This window comes from Podarcis muralis, chromosome 14 (assembly GCF_964188315.1).
Source record: "Podarcis muralis chromosome 14, rPodMur119.hap1.1, whole genome shotgun sequence".
Lineage (NCBI taxonomy): Eukaryota > Metazoa > Chordata > Lepidosauria > Squamata > Lacertidae > Podarcis > Podarcis muralis.
In genome coordinates, this window is record NC_135668.1 from 19,159,500 (window position 1) to 19,187,166 (window position 27,667).

General features: G+C 44.6%; 1 protein-coding gene across 2 annotated transcripts in view; it reads right to left on the reverse strand.

Annotated features, from left to right (window-relative positions):
* Nucleotides 1–5,932: 5,932 nt before the first annotated feature.
* Nucleotides 5,933–27,667, reverse strand: part of FAH (fumarylacetoacetate hydrolase) — a 28,740-nt gene continuing 7,005 nt past the window's right edge. For both annotated transcript variants that reach the window (XM_077918877.1, XM_028706559.2), the window contains 11 exons: nt 26,687–26,736; nt 22,962–23,052; nt 21,623–21,720; nt 20,781–20,833; nt 18,398–18,497; nt 16,309–16,439; nt 14,983–15,058; nt 12,275–12,321; nt 11,401–11,502; nt 9,015–9,132; nt 5,933–6,266 (listed from right to left, as the gene is read on the reverse strand). In XM_077918877.1, the coding sequence (XP_077775003.1) occupies nt 6,190–6,266; nt 9,015–9,132; nt 11,401–11,502; nt 12,275–12,321; nt 14,983–15,058; nt 16,309–16,439; nt 18,398–18,497; nt 20,781–20,833; nt 21,623–21,720; nt 22,962–23,052; nt 26,687–26,736 (943 nt within the window). In that variant the 3' untranslated portion in view covers nt 5,933–6,189. The remainder of the gene's footprint in view (nt 6,267–9,014; nt 9,133–11,400; nt 11,503–12,274; nt 12,322–14,982; nt 15,059–16,308; nt 16,440–18,397; nt 18,498–20,780; nt 20,834–21,622; nt 21,721–22,961; nt 23,053–26,686; nt 26,737–27,667) is intronic.

A 27,667-nucleotide genomic window follows, 5' to 3' on the forward strand; every position in this document is an offset into this window, starting at 1 on the left:
TGACACCTGCATCGGACATTCAGCTTCTGAAAAACATTCAAAAACTGGAATACTTACTTCCAGGTTTCTGGCATTTGAGAACCAAAGCGTTTGAGAACCAAGGTACCACTGTAATTCTAAGAAGTAAAGTTGAGAAGAGAGGGCACCCTGCACCCTCTAGATCAGGGTTTCCCAAACTTGGGTCTCCAAGCTGTTTGGGGACTACAGTTCCCATTGTCCCTGCTAGCTAGGGGTGATGGGAGTTGTAGTCCAAAAAAACTTGGGAAACTCAGCTCTAGATATTACTGGACTTTAACTCCCATCATTCCCACCCCTTGAGAACAACCAATGGTCAGAGATGATGGGAACTGTAGTCCAGCAACATTTGGAGGGCCACAGGTTAGGTACTCTTTGTTATGTAGGCTAGATGTCATTTTCTACCAGGAGAAGCCCAGAGAGAGTAGGGGAATTAAGTAATCCTATTCCACCTAAGACTTGAATCAGGCCAACTCAGGCTTATCCAGAATTGCAGCCTACTAAATGAGGGTTCCTACCCTAGCTGGTAGGCGTTGCCAATTTTTTTCCTGGTAGGACTCCTCCGCCTTTAACTGCAGCCTGACAGAAATTTAGCAGGTGGATTTTTTTCTCCATCAGTTCCATCTCCAGGCTCAGTTTTGCTTGCTAATTTTTTGGCCTGTAAGGCTGCTGTTAAATGCAGACTAAAGCTGGCAACCTTCTTCAGCAGCTGAAGAAGAAAACAGTGGCTGGTGATGAGGGTTGCCAACTTTTTTCTGGCAGTGGGCTCCTTTGCCTTTTACAGCTGTCTGACAGGTTTTTCTCTCACAGGGGGGAAAACACAAAGGAGACCAGTAGGAAAGGAGGAAAGCAAATTTTGGACCTTCGAAATACCTCATCTGCTGATGTTTCTGGTTGTGCTCCTGCATAAGATGCCTTGTTCAACGCACAGACAAGTCCCAAAGACAGCCCTCTTGTCGGTGCAAATTTCCCTTGAAGAATATATATATATTCTTCCATTGATATATCTATCAATGGAAGTTTCACATCCAGAAAGGGCTGCAGCTTTGGGCGACAAGGTAGTGATTCTGAACTGCATGAGACAAAGTGCCTCTGCTAATTTTATTTTAAAATTAGAAATGATTAAAATTAAATTAAATTAAATTAAAAATTAAAATTAAAAATGAATTTTAAGTCTTAAACAATTCTTCCATACTGGGGACAGTTGCACTCAGAGAAAGAACACCTAGCAGAAACCTTGTAGTGAATGTATTATCTAATAAATGGCTTCCAACAACAAAAATGCTTTGTCATCCATTTATCAGAATTCTTAAAAAAAAGAAGCCTCAGCTCATACACACCTTTCTTTCTTCATTGCATATCAATGGATCTTCCCCTATACACACAGTGAACATGGTGCAATGTGGTGGGGAAAGGATTAGGCTAGGACTATGAAAGGTAAAGGTAAAGGTACCCCTGCCCGTACGGGCCAGTCTTGACAGACTCTGGGGTTGTGTGCCCATCTCACTCAAGAGGCCGGGGGCCAGCGCTGTCCGCAGACACTTCTGGGTCACGTGGCCAGTGTGACAAAGCTGCATCTGGCGAGCCAGAGCCGCACACGGAAACGCCGTTTACCTTCCCGCTGGTAAGCGGTCCCTATTTATCTACTTGTACCCGAGGGTGCTTTCGAACTGCTAGGTTGGCAGGCGCTGGGACCGAGCAGCGGGAGTGCACCCTGCTGCGGGGATTCGAACCGCTGACCTTTTGATCGGCAAGCCCTAGGCGCTGAGGCTTTTACCCACAGCGCCACCCCGCGTCCCACAGGACTATGAAAACCTGGGTTCAAATCCCAGAGCTGCCCTGATAACAACGTCACCTGTTTCACAGTGTGGTCGTGGGGATAAAAACATAGCACTGTATGTTGCATTGAGCTAATGAGATGAAAGGTGGATTTCCCCTCAATTCTGATACTGCTTTTTTTGGGTCCCTATTACTTGATAAAAGGTGGGGGGAGTGTGATAAATAAAGAGACAAAGTGCAGGTCAGAACAGAAATCGCTGCCTTCTTGCATCCCTAGATACAGTATTTATTTTTCATGCTACTGTTATAAGAAAAACCTGCTCATTTTCCCTTATGGGGTACCCAAGAGCTCGTATAGCAGTGTTTCTCAACCTTGGGTCCCCAGATGTTGTTGGACTACAACTCCCATCATCCCTGAGCTCTGGCCTTGCTAGCTAGGGATGATGGGAGTTGTAGGCCAAAAACATCTGGGGACCCAAGGTTGAGAAAGGCTGCCATATAGAGTCCTTAAGTAGGTTCCTTATCAGTAGGAGAAAATAACAGAGGTCAGCCAGAGAATATTGAGAAGCAAGGCAGCTAGTAAGCCTGATCTTTATTAACTGGTGCAACAGGGTGCTCACTACCACAAGCAGGAGGCAGGAGGGACCCAGAACAATGGTACACAAGCCTTTATATAAACTTTTGAAATTACCCACCCTGTAGCTCAAGACCACCCCCAAAAACATCATACATACATCACAGGAGGCAGTCTACAGCAGAAATCCTGTTTGCCAGGATATCTGTTAATGATCACTGATTGCTTTACCTGGGCAGCCTGGCCATTCTTTTGTGATGGTAAATACTTTAATTCCTGAAACCAGGTCATTGTTGTTGTTTAGTCGTTTAGTTGTGTCTGACTCTTCGTGACCCCATGGACCAGAGCATGCCAGGCACTTCTGTCTTCCTCTGCCTCCCGCAGTTTGGTCAAACTCATGCTGGTAGCTTCGAGAACACTGTCCAACCATCTCGTCCTCTGTCATCCCTTTCTCCTTGTGCCCTCAATCTTTCCCAACATCAGGGTCTTTTCCAGGGAGTCTTCTCTTCTCATGAGGTGGCCAAAGTATTGGAGTCTCAGCCTCACGATCTGTCCTTCCAGTGAGCACTCAGGGCTGATTTCCTTCAGAATGGAGAGGTTTGATCTTCTTGCAGTCCATGGGACTCTCAAGAGTCTCCTCCAGAAACCAGGTCATAGACTCACCCTATTCATACACAAGTACACTCTTAAGACAGGATTTGTAAGCAAAAAGACAAAGGGAAGGCTTTCCCATTTCCTTCCTCCTTGCAGAAAATATTTGAGATCAATTTGGGAGAGTCAAAATGGTTTCAGGACTGCTCTCCTGTACTATTTCAGACACGTGGTTTATATACTTTTGTGTTTGCCTTGTACATTTATGAACATTTATTTTATATTTGGGACCTTAGAATTCTTATAACACTACACAAATAGAGCTCCTGAAGAACACTATCATTCTTGTGAGCATAAAAAGGATGTGTTGAGGAGACGGGGAGAGACATTTTTAAACCGAGGCATGATGTAAACGTGCAAAACTTGTTTTCTTTCCAGACTTCTCTTGGAAAAAGGAAAAGATAAATTTGCACTGAATGGAGTGAAGCTCCTTCCAATTCTATCCCACTGCTCTAAAAACATTACATCTATCTTCCCTTCAACCAAAGACTCGCCACTGCCTGCATCTCTGTACATGGCCAAGGAGGAACTGCAATAATCCATCACCTAAGCATGGAAAGGCTCATTGAATGCCGCACACCAGATTTCCAATACTGAGGGCAAGGTCTAGCTTTCTCGCTGCCATTCCAAAATGTAAAGATATTGCTAATGTACTGTTAGCACAATTTCCATGCCCTACAGGGGATGTCGTGTCGCATAAACTGGCCGGATGTATGTCCTTGCAAGTACTGAAGCTTTGAGCTATCTGGCCCTTGATGCTATCATTAGAAGCAGCTTTAATGCTATTTGCTTAACAGATGTTTGCGCCTGCCCCTCTCACATGCTGTGAAATTATCCCAGGCGGTGTTTTCAGAGAGCCTGTGCATCATCTAAATGAACGCTCCGGTCGAGGGAGATTCATTCTGTTCCTTTGGCACCGTTTAGAAAAATCAATTTGGTGCCAGTAGAAATCTGCAAACTTGACAGCTGCAGGCCTGAAGCTGTGTTTTGATCCGGGCGGCTCTTTTCCAAAATTCCCCTCTGTAAAGCATCATGTTCCTGTTTCAATCCATTGGCAATAAATGGAAGGTTTCATGATATCCAACAAACAGCTACAATTTCTCGCTTTTGAAATGATACCAAAGAGTTTTCAGGGACTCCACTTCTCTCTCTCTTTTTAAGAATAGGCAACATCTAGAACAATTCTGCAAAGTACTGAGAACCGGGGGGAGCCATTTCAAACAGGGAGAATCATCCAGACAAAGTTAACTAGATGGTGAGCTAGTCTTCCGGGTAAATGCACTTAACCATGGCATTTACCAAAGCCCCTTTAGCAGATGACTTGGGATGTATGGACATTCTGATCCATGAATCATAAACATCAGGGGAAGAATTCAAGGTACTACATTGGCACTACACCAGTCAACAACTGACACCAGCAAGTTGGATGACCTTAAAACAAATCTCTCCATCTCTTGGGGCAGCACTTCATCAAATCACCAGCAAAGAAAATAGCTTTCCGCAGAGACTGGGAGCCAGACAGCTGTCCATCTTGTAGCACTGGCACCTGCCATATGCATAAGCTGGCAGAGTTAAATCGATCTGCTCTCCCTTCTGAAGGGAACTTTTATCACTGCAGTTTTTAGGCTTTTTGCTGAGACAGAACTAATTTTGTGGGCAGTGTTCAGCTATGACTGATTTATCTCTTTCGTCGCATTTTCTTCCCATTTGTCTTCATCGTAAATACCTTGCTTGCCTTCGTAAGACACATTTGATAGTCAGAGCTCAGGAACACACCAAAATCCACTACCGCTTGGAGGACCATGTTGTTCCCAGCCCAAACAGGAAGCTTTTTATAGTCCTCTCTGAGCAGGAGGGCTAATGATCAGCTTAGGCAGTTGGGCATGATGGAGCCAGTCCACAACCTGAGAAAACTTCACTAAATGCAGCATACAAGTACCAGATTTCTAGTAGTCCACAAATTTCTTGCCACCTCTCCTCTGTTCAGAATAGATGGGATGGTGGGTGTCCGATCCTGATATCCTGTGAAATGTGGGTATGCTTCAATGTAGGACAGGCTGAGCCAGCACCAACAGGTACTGAGCAGGAAAAGCAAACAATCTCTGTATACTGTGGATTTTTGAGGGCACCACAGGAGGTCCTGGTGAACACCTTGGTGCCCAGGAGTGCCATGTTGGCATCCCCTGTACTTGGAAAACTAAAGCAGACACCCAATTTATACACGGGCTTGAGGGAAATCACTCAATTCGTACAGCAAAAGCTCCTGGGATTTGAGCAGCTCCCTAAACTCAGGTGAACAGAGTTGGGGGGGAAAGGATTCTTCTTGTGGTACCTTAAAAACCTAATAGATTACTGGTAGCATAAACTAGTAGTTTAAACTTGAAGAGTAAACATTCATCAGATGTATGAAATGCTATCCATCTCTGGTATAAAGGGTAAAGTTAAAGGGATCCCTGACCATTAGGTCCAGTCGTGACCGACTCTGGGGTTGCGGCGCTCATCTCGCTTTATTGGCCGAGGGAGACGGCATACAGCTTCTGGGTCATGTGGCCAGCATGACTAAGCCACTTCTGGCGAACCAGGGCAGTGCACAGAAATGCAGTTTACCTTCCCGCTGGAGTGGTACCTATTTATCTACTTGCACTTTGACGTGCTTTCGAACTGCTAGGTTGGCAGGAACCTCTGGTATACATGGATATACAAGAGGGAATCATGTAAAAAAAAACAACACATTAGCATTCTTATTTACAGAGGCAGTCAGTAAATGCTCAGAAGCACCACCTCTTCTAGCCAGTTTACAGATAAAAACGGTCACTGGAGCTATGTGGTAATTTGCAGTACAGAAAATGCCACTCTCTGTCACAAAAATCGCCTCTCAAATAGATTCACATTGATATTAATGGAATGCAGCACTGAAGACAACGAGATTCACTGTTTATTGTTTTAAAAATACTGTTAGTAAAAATGCCAACAATTAAGCATTCTCCATAGATTTTGAAACCTCCACAGAATTTTAGAAATATGGAGTGAGAGCCCCAACAGTGTTATCTTCAATTTCTCCATGCCCACAAACAGCAAAGTCAGAAATATATATATTTTAAACGAAAGAGAGAACATTTAGGGCCCTTCTTCCTCTTTCTCCCCTCTGGGATGTCCTCCAAAGAAAACGATCAGACAGGTCTGGCTGGGAGCACTTTTCCGGAACATTCACCAAAGCCAACCCGATAACCGTTTCCCTGACAGTAGCCTGTGGGATGAGAAAGCACATACACAGGAAACGATAACTGTAAAAAGCGGATTGAGGAAAATGTACTAAAATGATGGAGGAAAACTGCAGAACATATGCATAGCTGTCAACTTACAGATTTGAAAATAAGGGGCCAGCAGCCTTGAAAATAAGGGACCAGCAGCCAAAATAAGGGACCTGCAGCCTCACCTGTTCCAGGCACTCCTGTCCTCCTGCAGGCTGGTCAAACTCATGCTGGTAGCTTCGAGAACACTGTCCAACCAACTTGGTTCAACTGAATAGAATCTGAATCACATGCACCACAAGGTCTATGCAGCCTCAACTTTAGATGGCTCCCCGGCCTGGCTTTGCACTGCAAAGTTTGCAGCAGCACGTGCAACAAAATGGCGTCCAGCATTCAAAACCCCCCTCAGCTTGCATTAACTAGCCACACACAAGGTATGCAAGCTCCACCGCCCCAGTCATTCTTAGACTTCTTATTGGATGAGCAACACAGCCAAGCAACACAGTTGTAGCCTCCCTCCTCCCTGGCCGGCAGGGAGGGAGGGAGAGGAGCTGCTTCCTTTGAAATTTAAGGGACATCATTTAAGGGACATTTAAGTGACATCCATCAATAAGGGACAGCAGCGGGACATGGCGCTGGAATAAGGGACTGTCCCTTCAAATAAGGGACACTTGACAGCTATGCATATGACACACAAAAAACTCCCTTGCTTGTTAAGATAAGTAGCCCAACGATGGAAAGAAGTCATCCAAAGGCAGGAGCAGTGTTTTTGTTCTTTTCAGAAAGGCTCTTCTGACAACAATTCTATTTTATTGCTAACTGACTTAAGCAATGCATTACCCGTTATCTGGGCACCAACTGTGTTCCATATGTGCTTACGGGCAATTTCCCTTACACCAGGGGCAGGCAACCTCAGGCCTGGTGGCTACATGTAGCTCTCCCGCCTTCTCTGAGTGCAAACATGAATTAGCATTTTCTTGCCACATTCAGAATTGCCAGAGTGTTTCCTCTTAACCGGACATGTGCACTTGCTAGTTGGCACCAGCTATCAAGGCCATTAAACAAACCATCATATGTGCAAAAGCCAGTCGGAGTGCACAATACTGAACTTGCCGGGCAAAGAATCAGGCCTGGCTGAAGGCAGTTCCTACTGTCCTTGTTGTGTCCTTTTTTGGAAAGTTAAAGAATGCATTTTAAAAACTATTAGGAAGTCAGGAACCTGCCTCACAGCAAGTCAGAATAATAGGGCCATCTAGCACTGTATTGTTTCACCTGTGGCCAGTGGCGGACCTACATTTTGGGGGCCCTGAACTGTCATGGGGGCTCCTTCGCAACCAGGTCAGGGTAAACACAGTTATCTTTTTCAATGAGGTTGTTTCATGATAGATCATCCCATTTTATTTTTTTTAATTAACTACTGCATCTCAGATTTTGATTAAAATTGCTGTACTCGAATTGTCTCGCATGTCAAAGTCACTGGTGTGAACAAATATTTCCTATGCCTTATAGTTTACAAGTTATGGTGTGTGTGTGTGTGTGTGTGTGTGTGTGTGTGTGTGTGTGTGGAATTAGAATTAGGGGTCCTTAAGCTTAAGCTTCATTAGTTTCATACAGTGGTACCTCAGGTTAAGTACTTAATTCGTTCCGGAGGTCCTTACTTAACCTGAAACTGTTCTTAACCTGAAGCACCACTTTAGCTAATGGGGCCTCCTGCTGCTGCCGCGCCACCGGAGCACGATTTCTGTTCTCATCCTGAAGCAAAGTTCTTAACCTGAAGCACTATTTCTGGGTTAGCAGAGTCTGTAACCTGAAGCGTATGTAACCTGAAGCGTGTGTAACCCAAGGTACCACTGTACTAGATTTGTCCTTGCCTGTGGCCAACACTTTGGGGTGGCCTGCAGGGACTTGCAGCATGTCTATGGCAAATCCTGACCCCTGGGATTTTTTTAACGCATATTCAATGGTTTCCTATGCACCGGGGCTTCAGAGCACTCCCGAAAACGTCCTGTTCGCCTCCTCCATCAATGCTTCCAGGTGTGCTAAAAATAGCACCAGTAGGAAGCAGACTGTGATGCTTTTGGCAGCTAAGGAGCAAAAGATCGCTCTTGGTTGTGCCAGAGGCATCACAGATATCACAGCAGGCGATGGACTGAAGGAGATTGCAGGACGAATTCACATAAGCAGGTCAGCAGCCATCAGCCTGAGATTAACTGGCGTCGCTTAGCTGCGTTCGCTATTTGGCGCTACATCTCAGATATGGAACATTTAAATAATAATATTTTTTTCTAATTAAAGATTTCTTAGTTTACAAAGATACGTTTGTTGCCTCTTTTTTCCAAGTTGTGTTTTCTACAGATCAGTTTCGTTTGTTGTGAGACATTAGTGTTGCATACAGTGTTAAGTTAGGAAGAAAAGAGGGGGAAGGGGGAATGGTGAGTGGGGTGGGGTGGCAATGCCTCTATTCTTCTCCTTAGTGTATGTGTGGGGTTTTGTGTCAGCGTCACAGCGTGGGTTCTCTCAATACTGTATTTGTTTGTTGCATTTTCTTGTCTTTGGTTGGCTGTAGCGAGATTTGTTTTTGTGTGTGAGTGGGGTATGTGTGGGTGTGAGGAGGAAGAAGAAGAAGAGGAGGAGGAGGAGGAGGAGGAGTTTGGATTTGATATCCCGCTTTATCACTACTCTAAGGAGTCTCATGCTGACCCTGACATGTACTCTATTTCATCCTACCCCGCAAACGCACTCACCTGTTATAACGACTTCATCTCCATCCTGCAGAAATTTACGAGACTGGCCATGACCAAGGTCAATGGCTTTTGTTCCTTTCCATGACAATTCCAACATGGAACCAAAGTTCTCGGGATCCTTCAAGCAGAAATTGAAAACAGGTACTTAGCTTCAGCTCTGTGTGTGGATGTCCTGCTGCTGTACATCTTGGACCCACTGGTTGAAGGAGGGGTGGGGAACTAATTTCAGATCCATGGTTGCAATCCTCTGGGGGCAACCTTCCAAGAGGGATGGACAAAAAGGGATAGAGCAACGAATGCAAGTTTTACCTAGGTGTAGTAAGTGTCAGAGACCAGGCAGAGGAGTACTGCTCTGATGAGGAATGGTGGGCACCTGCCCTTCTCCCTGCTCCTGACCAGGATCCTGAAGCTACCCAGGCGCAGTGGAGCAGTATAGATTTGGAACAGTGGCTTGCAGAGGGGCTTAGTTCCGAAGACAAAAGTTGGGACGAACTGGGGGTTGAACAGCAAAGTGAAGAAGAACTGGGAGAGAGAGAGCTAACAGACTCTCTCTCTCACTGGAAAGTGCCCAGCCTATCAGTCCAAGGTTACGTAGAGCAGATAAGGTGGCTACACAAAAGGCACAATGATTGCTTGATCAGGTCACAAGCAGCGGAAGTGACTAGGGGGGAAGCGGGTGGAAACCTTAATGGGGAGCACCTTCACTCTGAGAAAGGCTGCTTTGTTCTTTTGCTGTGATCATTAAAGACTCTTTAAATGGTAAGTGACACTTTTCACTTTGTCCTGCTTATCTACGGCCAAAGTGGGGGGGAGGAAGTCGAGTCCCCGGAGCCTGAGAGTAAGCTAGTTTCTACAAACTTACAAACACCCACCCACACACCTATCTTTCATCCAGGCAAGGAAGATCCATTACCAATATATTCCAACCAGGCAAAATACTCCAGGATAATGCAAAGTAAGGCTGGCAAGGAATGTGGCCTGGCAAGATGACCCTGGAGTGCTGCATTTGCCCCTCAGATCTGAGGTGCCCTAACCTTGGGCTAAAGGAAATCAAGGATATTCTTGGATCCTAAAGAGTGGATCTCTGCCAGAAACAGCGATTGATCCAGTCCGCTGACGTGCTACGGCTTAGTCACTTGCCTATAATGTAATCCTTTATTCTCTGGGAGATGCGATTGCTTACAGAGCGTTTGTGGGGGTGTTGTTTTTTTTAGAGCTAATGCCTTTAAAATCTCCGAACAGTCTGTTAAAACAAAGCATAGCAAAGCCTTCCACAAAGGTGCCTGATCAAGTACAAAACAGAAGACAAAACAGGAGACAAACCTATTTCAGCATTTTTCTCTCACTGTGCAAGAAAAACAGCTTCCACCCTTTTCCCTCTCCCACTAGAGCAGTGTTTCTCAACCTGTGGGTACCCGGATGTTGTTGGACTACAACTCCCATCATTCCTAGCCAGCATGACCAGTGGTCGGGGATGATGGGAGTTGTAGTCCAACAATATCTGGGGACCCACAGGTTGAGAACCGCTGCACTAGAGGCAGGTGGTGGTGGGCAGCAAGGAGGGATCCAGTTTTGATTATGACACTTACAGCCTGGACTACACAAACACTACGTCCAGGGGCACCGGGAAATATGAAAACTGCATTTCCCACGGCTCCCAGCTTTCCTGATGTGCTATGCATGTGCAACAATCTATGGCTTTGGTACCTGCTACAGCCGTCACCCAGCTGCTTTACTTCCAGTAATTCATACTGGATGGGTCAGGAGGAAGCTGTTTTTAATATTGAAGGGGGCACCTCCAAACCCCGGTGTGCCTATGTCATCCTGGGCATGGAAACATCAGAAGGTCTTATCTGGATCCATTTCGGATCAGACATGGCCTGGGACCCAGTGGATTCAAAGGTACTGGACTCCCTATATCTGGATTAAAAATCTAGATTTGGTGGAGCTTCCCGTCATCTCTAATGCAAATATGATGCATTACAAATCAGGGTATGGTTAATTAAATGCTTAAAGGTAAAGGTAAAGGGACCCCTGACCATTAGGTCCAGTTGTGACCGACTCTGGGGTTGCGACGCTCATCTCGCTTTATTGGCCGAGGGAGCCGGCGTACAGATTCCGGGTCATGTGGCCAGCATGACTAAGCCGCTTCTGGCGAACCAGAGCAGCGCACGGAAATGCCACTTACTTTCCCGCCAGAGCGGTACCTATTTATCTACTTGCACTTTGAAGTGCTTTTGAACTGCTAGCTTGGCAGGAGCAGGGACTGAGCAACGGGAGCTCACCCCATCGCAGAGATTCAAACCACCAGCCTTCTGATCGGCAAGTCCTAGGCTCTGTGCTTTAACCCACAGCGCCACGCACATCCCTATAATTAAATGCTTACAGGCCCGCTAATAGTTCCAGAGGCCAAGAGGTCTCCAGGTCTAAGGTTGCAGCCATTGACGGTATGGTGAGCCAGTTGCTGTTTCATGGTCCAGTACATGTGCTGCAAGATAAGAGAGAGGAGAGGGTTTTAGAGTGTTGGAGATACATGGGGTGTTGCCCTATACAAGGCCAAGCTGTTTCTCCATCTAGCCCATGACTGCCTCTTATTGCCAGCAGCTCTCTCCAGGGTCTCAGCCAGAGATCTTCCCCACCACTGGGTCCTTTTAAAATAGAGGTGTCTTGGGTTGAACTGGGAAACCTTTTGCATGCAAACCACCTGCTCTGTTAGTGAGCTCTTCACTAATGGGGGAGAAATTAGGGATGGGCGAGAAATCAGATTCAGTTTGCATTTAGAGATAAAACTATATAACTGGCATTCTCCAAAACAATGCACGAACCAAAACACGGCCATCCTTCAAAATTTGTACTTTCTGGATTTTGTAATGCAATTCCCCAGCCAAGTAATGTGTACCAAAATGCTTATAACTAGGGTAAAGCGTGCATATAAATGCATATATTTATTAAAATATCAGGCATTATAACATTATAATATAATATAATATAATATAATATAATATAATATAATATGCACACATAACATACATGCATACCTAACATTTGTGAAAACACACACACAGAAAACAGAATTTTACTTTCACTAACTAACTGAGATTCTCAGAAGCCTGCCCTTTCTGCTTTTACACCATTCATACCATATGTACTTAGGCACTCAATAGGTGACAATGTGGCTCAATGGCTGGTGTGAGGTTTGTAGCAGTGCCCACTTCAAATCCTGTCTCAGCTGAAAACACGGGAGAGAAAACATTTCTTACCTTAAAGTTTGAGCGGCAAATATTAGCAGGCTTGCTCATTCCATCTCCTGAAAACAAATCAATAAGTTTGCAGTAAGGAGGATTGTGAGGACTCAGTGTTTTAAATACCATCACCTGTGTCCAAGTAACTGCAGTCAACATAAATATGGATGCAGCAAATGTGTGAGAGTTGTTCTGTGTCTGATATTCGTAGAGATGGGCAATCCCTAGGTTTGGATGGCGGCTTTCTGGACAATACACTTTAGATGCAACTTTATACTTTTCCAATCTCAGTACTACAGAGGAGGATGCGGGCGGCACTGTGGTCTAAACCACTGAGCCTCTTGGGCTTGCACATCAGAAGGTCGGCGGTTCAAATCCCCACGATGGGGTGAGCTCCCGTTACTCTGTCCCAGCTCCTGCCAACCTAGCAATTCAAAAGTACACCAGAGCGAGTAGATAAATAGGTACCGCTGTGGCGGGAAGGTAAACGGCATTTCCTTGCTCTCTGATTTCCGTCACGGTGTTCTGTTGCACCAGAAGCAGTTTAGTCATCCTAGCCACCATAACCCAGAAAGCTGTCTGCAGACAAACGCCAGCTCCCTCGGCCTGAAAGCAAGATGAGTGCCACAACCCCATAGTCGCCTTTGACTGGACTCAACCATCCAGGGGTTCTTTACTTTACCTTATAGAGGATGTTTCACTTGCTCATTTTGTCCATAATTTTTTCACTGTGGTGGAAGTATGAGAGCAAGAATCCAAATTTACAGTAAGGCAATGTGCAACTCCAGCAGAATACAGACTGAGGTGTTTACAGTTCCTGTCATAAAACTGCTCAGGCAAGCGAGTTTGACTCCTTTTACACACAGAGAGCGTTTCGACAAAACCATAAACCTTTTCCTCTGGGATTTGCCATAGAATTTACTCCCTATTTCTGTTCCAAGGTAGAAATTGTCCTTGCAAAGATATCTTAGGAGTGCGTACTGAGAAGGGAGATCTAAAGAAAACCCTGAGCCGGTGTGAGAGTTTAATGTAGCTTTAATTGGTAGCTCCTCTTAGTTTTTATCGCTCTCTGGTTCAAATGCCTGATCTAATATTCTTGTTTCTTTTAACTCTGCTAACGTTTTGTGTTATGCTTTATCTTCAGTTCATCAGCTGCTTTGGATACTTCTTGCAGGAAAAAAAGCAGGGTAAAAGTAATTAACCCAGCCGGGAGGGGAAAACTGGAGAGCGCAAATTGGAAAGCTGCGTATAACAGGCTTTTGCACAAAATGCTGAACATCACAGATGGCTTGGATAAAGGATGGGGAGCCTGTGGCTTTCCAGATATTCTGGGACTCCAACTCCCATCAGCTCCAGTAAGCATGCATGGCTAATGTTCAGGGATGATGGGAGTTGTAGTCCCAACATCTATTTGGTGTGCTGGAGGGCTTAATGTCTGCTGTTGCTCCACCACCAAAAACAGCCATTGCACAGGAGTATACAGACTGAAAAACTGAGAGATGCAATTACCATGTGGAACTTTTACGTATCAACTGCATCTTAATTCCTGCAGGGGAGTTTTGTCCATGCAGGAATTTTATGATGGTGAAATAGGAATTAAATGAAGAAACCTTGGTGCAAGGAGTGCACTTCTCACATTAGGACTCTGCTAGAGTTGCCATTTGTTTCTTATTTCAAGGAAGGCTTCCTCATTTATTTGTGAGATGTAGCATAACGGTTAAAGGCAGGCATAGGCAAACTCGGCACTCCAGATGTTTTGGGACTACAACTCCCATCATCCCTAGCTAGGCCAGTGGTCAGGGATGATGGGAGTTGTAGTCCCAAAACATCTGGAGGGCCGAGTTTGCCTATGCCTGGTTAAAGGCAACTTTAAAGTATTATCAAGATACTATCTTCTGCTATATCTTTTGAGAGGTTTTCTTCACTCTGCATTTGGGCACCTCTAGGACCTCCTGATAGAGGGACGCGGGTGGCGCTGTGGGTTAAACCACAGAGCCTAGGACCTGCTGATCAGAAGGTCGGTGGTTCGAATCCCCACGTTGGGGTGAGCTCCCATTGCTCAGTCCCTGCTCCTGCCAACCTAGCAGTGCGAAAGCACGTCAATGTGCAAGTAGATAAATAGGTACCGCTCTGGCGGGAAGGTAAACGGCATTTCTGTGGGCTGCTCTGGTTTGCCAGAAGCGGCTTGGTCATGCTGGCCACATGACCCGGAAGCTGTATGCCGGCTCCCTTGGCCAATAAAGCGAGATGAGCACCGCAACCCCAGAGTCGGTCACGACTGGACCTAATGGTCAGGGGTCCCTTTACCTTTACCTAGGGCCTCCTGATATCAAGGAGGAGGTTTTCACCTATGTTTGAATATCAGTGGACACCATTTTGAATCAAAATGGAAGACTAAACCATTCCAAAACTGCACTGATTTTAACCACATTTTGCACGATGGTTCCGAAAATCAAGGGGAATATTTTTGTCTATGTTCGGATACAGTTAGACACCATTTTGAATCAAAATAGAGAATGAACCTTACACAACTGCAGTGTTTTTTGGGTTTCTTAAAATTTACAAACAAGGCTGAATAGAAGGGCATTAGTAGCTTAACAGAGTACTGTTGGCGTTTTGATTCTTTTAATACATCATTTACTTATGGCCTCCCAATTTTTTTTCTTATTTTGGAGATCCGCAAGCCTGAATGAAATTAAAATGTATCATAGGAGGGAGTACTGTACCTTTAATAGCAACAAAAAGGTTGATGTCAAAAGTATAAGGCTGATCATCGCAGAGGTAGGGCAGTGGCCTGGGATCCTTGAAGAAGCAAAAGATGCGTCATATATCCCTCTATAATAGCAGACTCAAGTGGTTGAGTGTCTATCGGTTTTGAAGTGAAAACAGAGGGCTGCATCCAACATACTGCTAGGTTACAGTCCCTTTGTGGTACACCTGTTGCTCTGGCTGGATGATGTAGTACAGTGGTACCTCGGGTTACACACGCTTTAGGTTGCACAAAGTGATGTTGAACTTTGTGAAGAGTTTTTCTGAGAAGATGGCTGTACTGCATTTAGTTGTGCTCTGGCTTGGCTTCGTGTATAGGGGCGAGCTGTGGTTTTGTGGCCTGTGCCAGCCAGATCTGTGTAGGGATTGCCTATACACGAAGCCAAGCCAGAGCACAACTAAATGCAGTACAGCCATCTTCTCAGAAAAACTCTTCACAAAGTTCAAGAGGTCAAGACACAAAGGCTTTAGCAACTAATCCACACCTAATGACCCACCTAAGTGGTACTCAGGATATCACTCAAGAAATCACTCAAGATATCCCTCAAGCAATTAAGGAACAAAAGAAGAAAAGGCACACTAGCCTGGGAACTTCCTCTCTGCCCAGAACATTGGAGGCTATACACCACACCCCTCAACAGTATTTATAGGAACTCAAACACTGAGATCCTGCTCTGTTCCAGTAACAAGAAGCCGAAAGCACCAGCCTGAAGATGACGAGTGAGACCTCGTCGAAACGTCGCCTAGACACCCCAACTTTTACACGGGAAGACACCCGAGGACACCAAAACCTGCATTCCTGTACCCGTGAAAATCTACGAAAGCATATATATATATATATATATTTCAAAATATAAACAACAATAAACCATAAAATACTGCCTTCTGCAATTATTTTACAAAGTTCAGCACGACTGAATCTTGTTTTTATATTTTTTTTGTTGTTGCACTGAACTTACAATGCACATATTGTGGGATCCTTTTTTTGTGGAACCTGGTTCAACTGCACCATAGAGAATCTGGCAAAGGAAAATTTCTGTGGTGCCCCCCTCTTCCCTTGATGCCCTAAGCATGTGCTCATTTTGCTTAATGCTTCATCCAACCCTGGGTGCTCCAAAGTGCTGGGTCGGGACATAATTTGGATTGGGGGTGGGGAATCATGCACATCTCTGTTATTTATGTACGCCCCACCCACCTGACAAGTAGCCTTGTTTCCACATAAGTCATGTAGAATATATTTCCCCGTAAGTCACACGGGATACATCTGATCACTTTTTGCTAACCTGGATAGGATTTGGCAGTGCAAACGGCATCAGAGCTTCCATAGTCACCACCCACGGAGAGATGGTGGTGCCAAAACTCTTGCCCAGAAATGGACCCAGGGGGACATATTCCCATTTCTGAATGTCACGTGCTAGGAGGCAAGGAAAGAGATGATATAGAGATATAGATATAGATGATATAGACATAGACATATATATAGATATAGATACACAGTGGTACCTCAGGTTACAGACGCTTCAGGTTACTGATGCTTCAGGTTACAGACTCCGCTAACCCAGAAATAGTACCTTGGGTTAAGAACTTTGCTTCAGGATGAGAACAGAAATCGTGTGGTGGTGGTGTGGCAGCAGCAGGAGGTCCCATTAGCTAAAGTGGTACAGTGGTACCTCTGGTTGCAAATGGGATCCATTCTGGAGCCCCATTCGCAACCTGAATGGAACGCAACCCGTGCCTGTGCACGCGCAAGTTGCGATTTGCCGCTTCTGTGCATGCACGTGATGTCATTTTGCACATCTGCGCATGCGCGAACGACGAAACACGGAAGTAACCCTTTCTGGTACTTCTGGGTCGCCACGGGATGCAACCTGAAAAGACGTAACCTGCAGCATTCGCAACATGAGGTATGACTGCACCTCAGGTTAAGAACAGTTTCAGGTTAAGAACGGACCTCCAGAACAAATTAAGTTCTTAAGCCGAGGTACCACTGTATATATACGTTTTAGGCTCTGCTTCTCAAGGGAGGGGCTGTAGCTCAGTGGAAGAGAATCCGCTTTGCATACAGGAGGACCCAGGGTCAATTCCTGGCATGTTCAGGTAGGACTGGGAACAATTTAGGGCAGCAAGGGCGGTTCCACTGCAGAGGATGCCCAAATGAAGGGGCACAAAATTGAGAAGATCCATAATTGGGAATATCAATTTTCGGGGTGCCAAATTTTGGCCTCACACAGGTGCAATATTACGAAATATTACCCAAGTCAGGCATATGCAAACTCCGGTCCTCCAGATGTTTGGGACTACAATTCCCATCATCCCTGACCACTGATCCTGTTAGCTAGGGATGATGGGAATTGTAGTCCCAAACATCTGGAGGGCTGGAGTTTGCCTATGCCTGACACAAGCTTCCTCCCTTGCTGGGAAAGACCTAGACAGCTGCTACCAGCTGGAGCATACAATACTGTGCATACAATACTCCAAAAAAGTTTACTTGGGAAGACAGGCAAACTAATGCCAGTATACTAGAAGCAGCAAAGATCACCAGTGTTGAAGCCATGACTCTTCAACATCAACTTCGCTGGACCGGTCACATTGTTCAGATGTCTGATTATTGCCTTCCAAAGCAACTATTCTATTCTGAGCTTAAAAATGGAAAGCGTAATGCTGGTGGTCAACAAAAGAGGTTCAAATACTCTCTCAAGGCAAATCTTAAAAAATGTAGTCGAAACACTGAAAACTGGGAAACACTGGGCTGCAAGCGCTCCAGTTGGAGAACAGCCTTCCCCAAAGTTGCCATGGGCTTTGAAGATGCTCAAACTTAGGATGAAAGGGAGAAATGCACTAAGAGGAAGGCACGCTTGGCAAACCTTCACCGTGATCAATATCCTCCCAGAAACCTATCTCCCCACTGTGGAAGGATGTGTGGATCCAGAATTGGCCTCCACAGTCACTTATGGACTCACTGTTAAAACCATGTTCATGGAAGACAATCTTACTCGGCTACGAGTGGTCTCCGAAGAAGAAGACGACGTTGACGACAATACTGCGCTAGACAGATCAATGGTCTGACATGATATATGACAGGTTCCAATGTTTAACTAGAGAAGAACACTAGCTCTGAGGCAGAACATCTGCTTTGTGTACAGGAGGTCATAGGTTCAAGGCTGCTGTCTGAAATCCTTAAGAGCCACTGGCAGTCAGTGGAGACGATACTGAGCTCAATTGACCAATGGTCTGATTCACCATAAGGCCGCTTCCTATATCTTTGCTGTCCTGAAGGGATCTTTAGAAGTCTGCCTCATTTCACTACATTCTCTAATATAAAAGCATAGCAAGAGGTTTCCTGCCGTGGGGAACATCAGCAGGGCTCATTACCGCTCCAGTCATTCATAAGGACCATCCCAAAGATGTGCTTGTGAGCTTCGCTGATGGGAACCGCCTCTCCAGGTTTGTTTCCGGGGCCTACAAAGAAAGCCTGGGGAAATACAGGAGGTGGTTTTGTTAGGGTGTGTCCTCCAGAAATGGAAATATGCCATTTTATACAATAGAACCAACATGGTAAAGCACATGCACTCATCTCAGCTTATCCCATCCAATTCCTCGATTCTTTTTTTTTTTTATAATAAATTTTTATTAGTTTTCCATAAATAAAAAATAAACAAAACAAAAACATAGACATAAACAAACAAAAACATGACTTCCCCATACCACCCCTTTTCTGCATTCTTGTTTCAAGATTTTTCAGCAACCCTCTGATCATAACTTAAATATATTTCATGTATTTAACTTCAGTTAATTATTAATACCACTGTAGTTCTTTATCTCTTATAACTCTGAGCCCCTAATTTTCCAAATTACAACAGTTTTTAAGATAAACTTTGAATTTGTTCCAGTCTTCATCCACCGCCTCTTTCCCCCGGTCTCGAATTCTGCCAGTCATCTCTGCCAGTCCCATATAGTCGATCACCTTCGTCTGCCATTCTTCCAACGTGGGTAAATCCTGCGTCTTCCAATACTTTGCTAGAAGAATTCTTGCTGCTGTGGTGGCGTACATAAAAAATGTCCTGGGGGACTTCAACATCCATGCTGACAATTCCTCGATTCTTACATGGCCCTTTCTGTGCAAACAGGACAGGATTTGGAGCACAATGCAAGTTTGTTTGTTTGATTGCTGAGCATCTGGTCTTATTTTGAACTGTGGTTTTAACTCTGCTTAAATGCTTGCGTTTTCATTGATGAGTTGCCTCAGGGCTCTTATGAGAGGAAATCAAATCATCATGCAGTTCCCATCATAATGCTCCTCTTTCCCTCTACTTTGACACCTGAGATGGTGTTTGCGTGACCTACCCTACTCTTGTGAGTGCAATTTGTTTTAAACTGTTTGAATAATGTATTTTAAATGGTCGTTAACTAACCCCGGGACCTTATGGTGAAGGGTGCATAAGAAATTGAATTAATAGTAGTTGCAGTAAAATGACGATGACAACAATATTGTAGTATTTATTTTCCTAGATCCTTTCTAACATTAACTTGCTCCTAGATATATGTCCTATTTTCCTGCTGCTTTAATTTCTAATTGTGATTTTATTGTTATGTTCCCCCTGCCTCCCCCCCTCCTTTAATTGGCCCAATCCAATTGAAGCGTTGGTGCTACACTGAAACTGATGGATATGGCTAACTTGGACTTATTACCGTATTTTTTGCACCATAGGGCGCACCGGACCATAGGGCGCACCCAGTTTTTTGGGGGGAAATAAAGGGGGGGAATTATTTTTTCCCCAGGCGCAGGGCTGGGGCGGGGGAAGCTCGAGCTTCCCCCGACCCCAGCCCCCAAACAGGCAGCTCTCTGCAAGCCGTGGGAGCGCTCCCGCTGCTTGCGGAGAGGTCCGCGAAGCCTGGACGCACTGAGCTCAGCGCGCGCAGGCTTCAACATGCAGGCAAGTCTCCGCAAGCAGCGGGAGTGTTCCCGCTGCTTGCGGAGAGGTCTGCGAAGCCTGGGCGCGCTGAGCTCAGCGCGCGCAGGCTTCGGCATGCAGGCAACTCTCCGCAAGCAGCGGGAGCCCAGCGCTGGGCTCCCGCTGCTTGCGGAGAGGTGTGCAAAGCCTGGAGAGCGTGAGGGGTCGGTGCGCACCGACCCCTCTCACTCTCCAGGCATGGTGCGAAAGCCTGCACTCGCACCATAGGACGCACACACATTTCCCCTTCATTTTTGGAGGGGGGAAAGTGCGTCCTATAGTGCGAAAAATACGGTAATTTCAGTAGGTTTATTCTGAATATAATTAAGTTGTAAAGAACTCAATGGTTTTTGATTTGATCATGCACTGGCCTCAGAGGTTTATTGGTGTTGTTGTTTAAAGGTAGGCAGAAATTCACAAGACTAAAAAACAACAACAAAAGCATTTTTAAGTGAAGAGAATTTGAAAATTGTTTCCTCACCAATTAATTTCACCTTTCTCCTTAAAGACATGTTTGTTGCTTTATAAGCACTAGTAGAGAGAAAATTGCAGGGAAATTTTAAAAAATCCAAAATGGTGTCAACTAGTTAGGGCTGTGTGTTTTTCTTCTTTTGTGAAAAGATCTAAATGGTTTGGGGGAGTTCTGACCGTTTCAATTTTGAGAATTCGCATTTCAGAAATTTTATATGTTTCTTTTAATAATGGGTTGTCTTGTTTGCCCCCCACCCACCCTTTTTTGGTCTGGGTTCTTAAAACCAGGGTTGGAGAGATGAAGGGGACAACATAAGCAAATAAAATCCTACCATTTCCAGTTCAATATCCAAAAGTTTGCAAGCACCGAACACCGGGGGTTTTGCTGTGATTTAAACAGAACAAACACACACAAAAAGTAAGCAGGCTGTTTCTTTTAATAGGGAAAGCGATGGTGTTTGCAAGCTTGACAATGCCACCTCGCTATGCATGCATGCATCAACTGCTTTTTTTAAAAGAGAAGACTTATTTAAACAAGTCAGGAAAAGGGATAAAGACTATTCTGCAGTACAGAATATCAGACAAAGCCTCTCACCACGAAGGGGCTAAGAAACAATAAATAAACATCCAAATCAGTCCAGAGATGTAGAAACAAGATGAATGTACTTACAGAAGAAAAAGGAGGGAAATAATAATAACCAAATCTATTTACATTAACTTCACCATGTAAATAATACAATATATGTATACCCCTCACTAGTTCAGGGGAGACAGACATAGGAAAGGAAGAGTTATTATATCAACTGAAATCTTTGGAAATCCCTCAGGGGCAATTGACCATGTTCATCATGGCTGACAAATACAGTCATACCTTGGAATTTGAACTGGAACTTGGAAGCTCCTGCAGCCAATCGGAAGCCGTGGAAGCTCTCTCCGACGTCCAGCTTCCAATAACAGTTCGCAAACCGGAAAACTCACTTCTGGGTTTGCGGCATTCGGGAGCCAAAACGTTTGAGAACTAAGCTGTTCGAAAACCAAGGTGCGACTGTATACTAAAATCGTACCAGAAAGAAACCTCTCTCTTTTAATTTGACACCTCGAGACTCTCCGCTTATATATTAATTCCATTTATAAACATGAAACCAGATGGTGAATGGAAGGCCAAAAGGCTTACCGTCATCAGGTCGCATTTGTCCCAATGGCCTCCTGATCGGCGTCCCAGATACAACGACGGAAGAGGCACGTCCGTGGTACCCAACTGGCAGGTGCAACCTTGAAAAGAGGAATAATCACAAGGGGTTGTGATCATTAACTAAAAGGAGAATGTGGTCAACACATAAGAACATAAGAAGAGCTGGATCAGGCCAGTGGCCCATCTAGTCCAGCATCCTGTTCTCACAGTGGCCAACGAGATGCCTATGGAAAGTCTAAAGGGACCCCTGACCATTAGGTCCAGTCGTGGCCGACTCTGGGGTTGTGGCGCTCATCTCGCTTTATTGGCCAAGGGAGCCGGCGTACAGCTTCTGGGTCAAGTGGCCAGCATGACTAAGCCACTTCTGGCAAACCAGAGCAGCGCACGGAAACGCCGTTTACCTTCTCTCTGTAGCGGTACCTATTTATCTACTTGCACTTGCTTTCGAACTGCTAGGTTGGCAGGAGCTGGGACCGAGCAACGGGAGCTCACCCCGTCACAGGGATTCGAACTGCCAACCTTCTGATCAGCAAGTCTTATGCTCTGTGGTTTAACCCACAGCGCCACCCGCGTCCCCAAGTCTACAAGGTTTCAAATCGCTTCATGAGTATCCTCTCACTCATCACATCCAAATAATGCTTTATCCTCGAATGGACACCCAAATGAAGCTTCTCCCCACTCAACCCCTCCCAAACGTCGTTGGAAAAGCAACTGTTATAAGAAAAACTGCTCCCTTTCCCTTTTGGGGTATTCTGGAGCCCATAGCGAGAGTCCTTAAGTGGGTTCCCTATTGGTAGGAGAAAATAACAGAGGCCAACCAGAGTAAATTGAGAAGCAAAGCGGCTAGTAAGCCTGATCTTTATTCTAGGAACTGTTGCAACAGGGTCCCACACACAGGAGGGAGGGGAACCCCGAACAATGGTGTGCAGGCCCCTATATATACTTTTGAAATTTCCCACCCTGTAGCCCAAGACCACCAGCCCAAACATCATGCATACATCACAGAAGGAGGCAGTCTTCAGCAGAAATTTGAGAGTGTGCTCAGCTTAACATAGACTGTATTTGATATGGGAGACTGTATTTGATATGGGAGGTGTAAGCCCCTACAGTCAAAAGACAATCAGAAAGCTTTTCCCATTTCCTTCTTCCTTGCATAGAAATATTTGAGGTCAATTTGGGAGAGTCGAAATGGCTTCAGGATTGTTGTCCTGTGTTATTTCAGACCCATGGCTTATATACTTATGTATGTGTTTGCCTAGTACATTAAGGAACATTTATTTTATATTTGAGACCTTAGAATCCTTAGAACACAACTACTGACCAGTTGGGCATCAGAGCATTTTCCTTTCCTCGGAACATCGCCCCGACATTTGTAGCATGTTGCCGGGAGGAATAGAAATCCGTATAGTCTCCTGTAGGGATGAGAATTTGGCAAAGAGCGGTGTTAGAGAAATGAACTGAAAGAAGCTGCAGAACTTGGCAACGACTTTGGATACCAGTGGCAATGTTTTATTGCCTTCATGGTGAAGGATGACAGACCTGTGGTGCCACCAACCATGAATGGCGTTTCTTATTTGTGGTCTCCTTCAAAGTCTTTTTACTACGAATAGGCTTTTAGCTTTTTACTCTGTGTTAGTTTTATGTTGGTTTTAATCACTGCTTTTTTATATAGAAAAAAAGAGGTGCCAGAACTCACCATGAACATCTCCCTTGTTCTCTTATACAGTGGTACCTCGGGTTAAGAACTTAATTCATTCTGGAGGTCTGTTCTTAACCTGAAACTGTTCTTAACCTGAAGCACCACTTAAGCTAATGAGGCCTCCCGCTGCTGCTGTGCCACCGCCACACGATTTCTGTTCTCATCCTGAAGCAAAGTTCTTAACCCGAGGTGATATTTCTGGGTTAGCGGAGTCTGTAACCTGAAGCATATGTAACCCAAGGTACCACTGTAATGGCAATGGAGCTCACCTGAGAGGTGCCGGAAAAAGGCCTTGGTTTTAATGCCTGTGCTTTTTGTAAGTCACTTTGAGTTACTATATATATTGTTGTTGTTTAGTCGTTTAGTTGTGTCCGACTCTTCGTGACACGACTAAGTGATATGGAAGTGAGAGCTGGACCATCAAGAAGGCTGATCGCCGAAGAATTGATGCTTTTGAATTATGGTGCTGGAGGAGACTCTTGAGAGTCCCGTGGACTGCAAGAAAATCAAACCTCTCCATTCTTAAGGAAATCAGCCCTGAGTGCTCACCGGAAGGACAGATCCTGAAGCTGAGGCTCCAATACTTTGGCCACCTCGTGAGAAGAGAAGACTCCCTGGAAAAGACCCTGATGTTGGGAAAGATTGAGGGCACAAGGAGAAGGGGACAACAGAGGACGAGATGGTTGGACAGAGTTCTCGAAGCTACCAGCATGAGTTTGACTAAACTGAGGGAGGCAGTAGAAGACAGGAGTGCCTGGCGTGCTCTGGTCCATGGGGTCACGAAGAGTCGGACACAACTAAACGACTACACACACACACACACACACACACACACACACAAATTAACTCAAAGCAACATAATAATTAAGTGCAATAGATAATAAATGATATTTTATTTTAATATATGTCAAAAGAGGGCTCTATTTTTGGCATTTTAATGGGGCATTTTGTGAACTTCTAAGGAAATCTGTGGTCATTTTAAGCTTGCCTGTGTTGCTGTTTTATCGGGGTGTGAGGTAATCTCTGCTGAGGTTGCCATATCTTATCTTCACAACATTTTGTTTTGCGAGGGTCTGATCTCATCTGATCTGATCTACTCTCCCATGACACATTTGTGTTTGCCTTCTGGGGCAGAAAGGGAAAAGGCTGCATGTAAACATTTAAAGTGCATATTTGAGGCCCACAACTCCCAGCAAACAACCCTGGGAACTGTAGTTTGCTAAGGGTGCTGGGAATATTAGCTCTGTGAGAAGAAAAGTTCCTGGCATTCTTGGGTTGGGAATCATGCGGTTCAACCGTGAATGCAGCTTTTACTTTTTCCTCAATGATAGCTTTTTATATATTATATTTCCCTTCAGTCTTCTCTGCTCCAGGTTTAACAAAGCAGTTCCTTCATCCTTCCCTCACTGGACTTGTTCTCTATACCATCTCCGTTGCCTGACTCTGAACCCATTCCAATTTTACATCTTTCTTCCTTATTATTCTTTATTATCACTACATTTATATCCCAACTTTCCTTTAAGGAGCTCTCCATGTGTCTCCCCTCTTCCCAGCCTGACCTACCTCACAACAGCCCTGTGAGGTGGGTCAAGCTGAGAGACTGGCTCAAGGTCACCCAGTGGCTGAGTAAGGGATTGGAACCCATGTCTCTGAGGTCCTAGTTCATCTCTCTAACCATTACACCATACTGCCCTAAAAAAACCACAACTGGACACAGTACTAGAGAGTAGATGAGCTCTGACTGGTGCAGAATGAAATGGAGCTGTTGCTTCTCATGACTTGGAAACTAGTGTTTGACTTTCATCTGCTTGCCCTCCAAAACACAGAAAGCAAAATCCTGCTTCCTTTGTTTTTTTCTGTTAAAAAAAACAAAAACACAAGTAAAACACAGTGAATGATTTCATATACAATTCACTTACTGCCCTCTGGTGTCCGTCATAGAGAACAGCATGGCTAAACTTTCCATTCACTTTACTCTGACTTTCCTCCTTTCGTGTCCACATTTGTGGGCATGTCAGTTGTGCAGGAAGCGGAGGGGCAACACAGTCAGTAGAGTATGGGATGCTTAATCTCAGGGTTGTGGGTTCAAGTGCCGCTCTGGGCAAAAGTTCCCTGCCTCAGAAAGGAACCGAACTAAAAAGCTGAAACCTCTGTGAAACGAATTCAGCAAACTAGCTTACTAATTCTGAAGTAACCTAAGTTTCTCCACTTGTATTATAATAGTAAAGGTAAAGGTACCCCTGCCCGTACGGGCCAGTCTTGACAGACTCTAGGGTTGTGCGCCCATCTCACTCAAGAGGCCGGGGGCCAGCGCTGTCCGCAGACACTTCCGGGTCACGTGGCCAGCGTGACAAGCTGCATCTGGCGAGCCAGCGCAGCACACGGAAACGCCGTTTACCTTCCCGCTGGTAAGCGGTCCCTATTTATCTACTTGCACCCGGGGGTGCTTTCGAACTGTTAGGTTGGCAGGCGCTGGGACCGAGCAGCGGGAGCGCACCCCGCCGCGGGGATTCAAACCGCCGACCTTTCGATCGGCAAGCTCTAGGCGCTGAGGCTTTTACCCACAGCGCCACCCGCATCCCCTGTATTATAATACCTTGTTTTAAAATAAATCTTTATTGTTATTTTAAAAACATCCGCTTGGGACTCCAGCTTATTGGTTATCCCCCACACCAAGGTCTCCCACAGAATACTGTGGGATAGTTAGCATTTGTTTTAAGGGTTGTTCAGGGAGGTGGGGGAAATATATGTAAGAGAGAGCAGGCAAGTCGGTGCGAGCGGTAACTGAGGCGCCAGTCCTGTCACACTAGTCCTGCCTATTCTCTTCTTATAAGAGGACTAGTCAAATTCACAGAGGATAAGGCTATCCACAGTTACTGTTTTACCTTCACTGTTGAGGGCAGAAATGCTTCTGATGACTTTAGATGCATCTTCGTACACATTACTTAGAGCGGGGTTATTGGGTTGTTCTTGTTTTTTTATTTCGATAATATATTTTGTGATTTTATCTTGTGAACCGCCCTGAGACCTGCGGATATAGGGTGGTACACAAATTTAATAAAAATAAATGAATGAATAAATCACTTGAGCTGGAGAACGGCACTGCAAAATTGGGAGAAGTGTGGATTTTGAAGGGCAGCTGTGTGTTGGTTTGGAAAGCAAGGGTTAGGAGGTAGGTTTGTCTTTAACTGTCAATGGAATCAAATTTCTCCCCCATTTCTAGCATAGATTACAGCTAAATCAAGAGACGGGATCTGACATTCCCAGTAATTCGGAGAATAGAACTCTGCTTCTGGAGGAAACAAACAAGGGTTAAGTAGATCTTCTTGACAGTAAAAGGAACTCACCAATTTCAGCAGGAAGGTGCATTATTGTTGAAGCCTGTGGTACAAACGCTCTAGAAGGCAAACAAAAAACAAACAGAAATAATGTTTAGTTCTCAAACACTAAGGAAACTTGGTTCTGTTCACTCAAGGTGAATTTCTTCTTTTTTTAAAATAAATTTATTTTTGCATTTTCTATTTTACATAAATGAATTAAATACACATATTATCTCTTTTGACTCCCCCCCCCCAATTGTGGATCTTAAAATAATGATTTCCCCCTTTGTGTCTCTTTCATATCTCTATTCTTATAAATCCTTTGTCTTTTTTAAAAAATAATTTTTATTAAGTTTCATCTTACCAAATTAAACACATCAAACCAATTAATCCAAATTATAACAATACAAATCATATAAGCCAATTATTTTCCAAATTATAATTTTTTGTGGGGGGTACCCATGCTTCTTGATCGGCAGGAGTCCAATCCTCGAATATTTGTGCTGCTTTCATATTAAGAATGTTATTTCCAGTCCCCTCTTCTCAATCCTTGTCGTTACTCATTTTCCTTTTCATTCACCTCCGAGTTGCTCCTTATAAATCCTTTGTCTGTCCATAGTTCAAATTTATTACTACAACTTTTCTGTCAATCCTGCCAACACATGTAATTCACTCAAGGTGAATTTTCTGACATTTCTCTCTCTCTCTCTCTCTGGCTTCTTACAATATTACAATTGGTTAATGTCAGCATTTGCCAATCTTCGAATGTTTACTGCAGCACACTTAAAAGAACACCTCCCCCAGTACCAACTATCTTAGGCCTGTGTACATTACAATCTGATCAATGTCTTGTAAGCAGACAGGCGTTGCTATAAATCGTTGGTAGAGCAAACATGTTTTTGACATCTTCCATTATAATAATAAAAAATAATTAATTCTTACTCACCTACCAAATCCTGTAAGTGACTAAGAATTTGCTGTTTTTGTCATATTGGTTGTTTTTTCCTT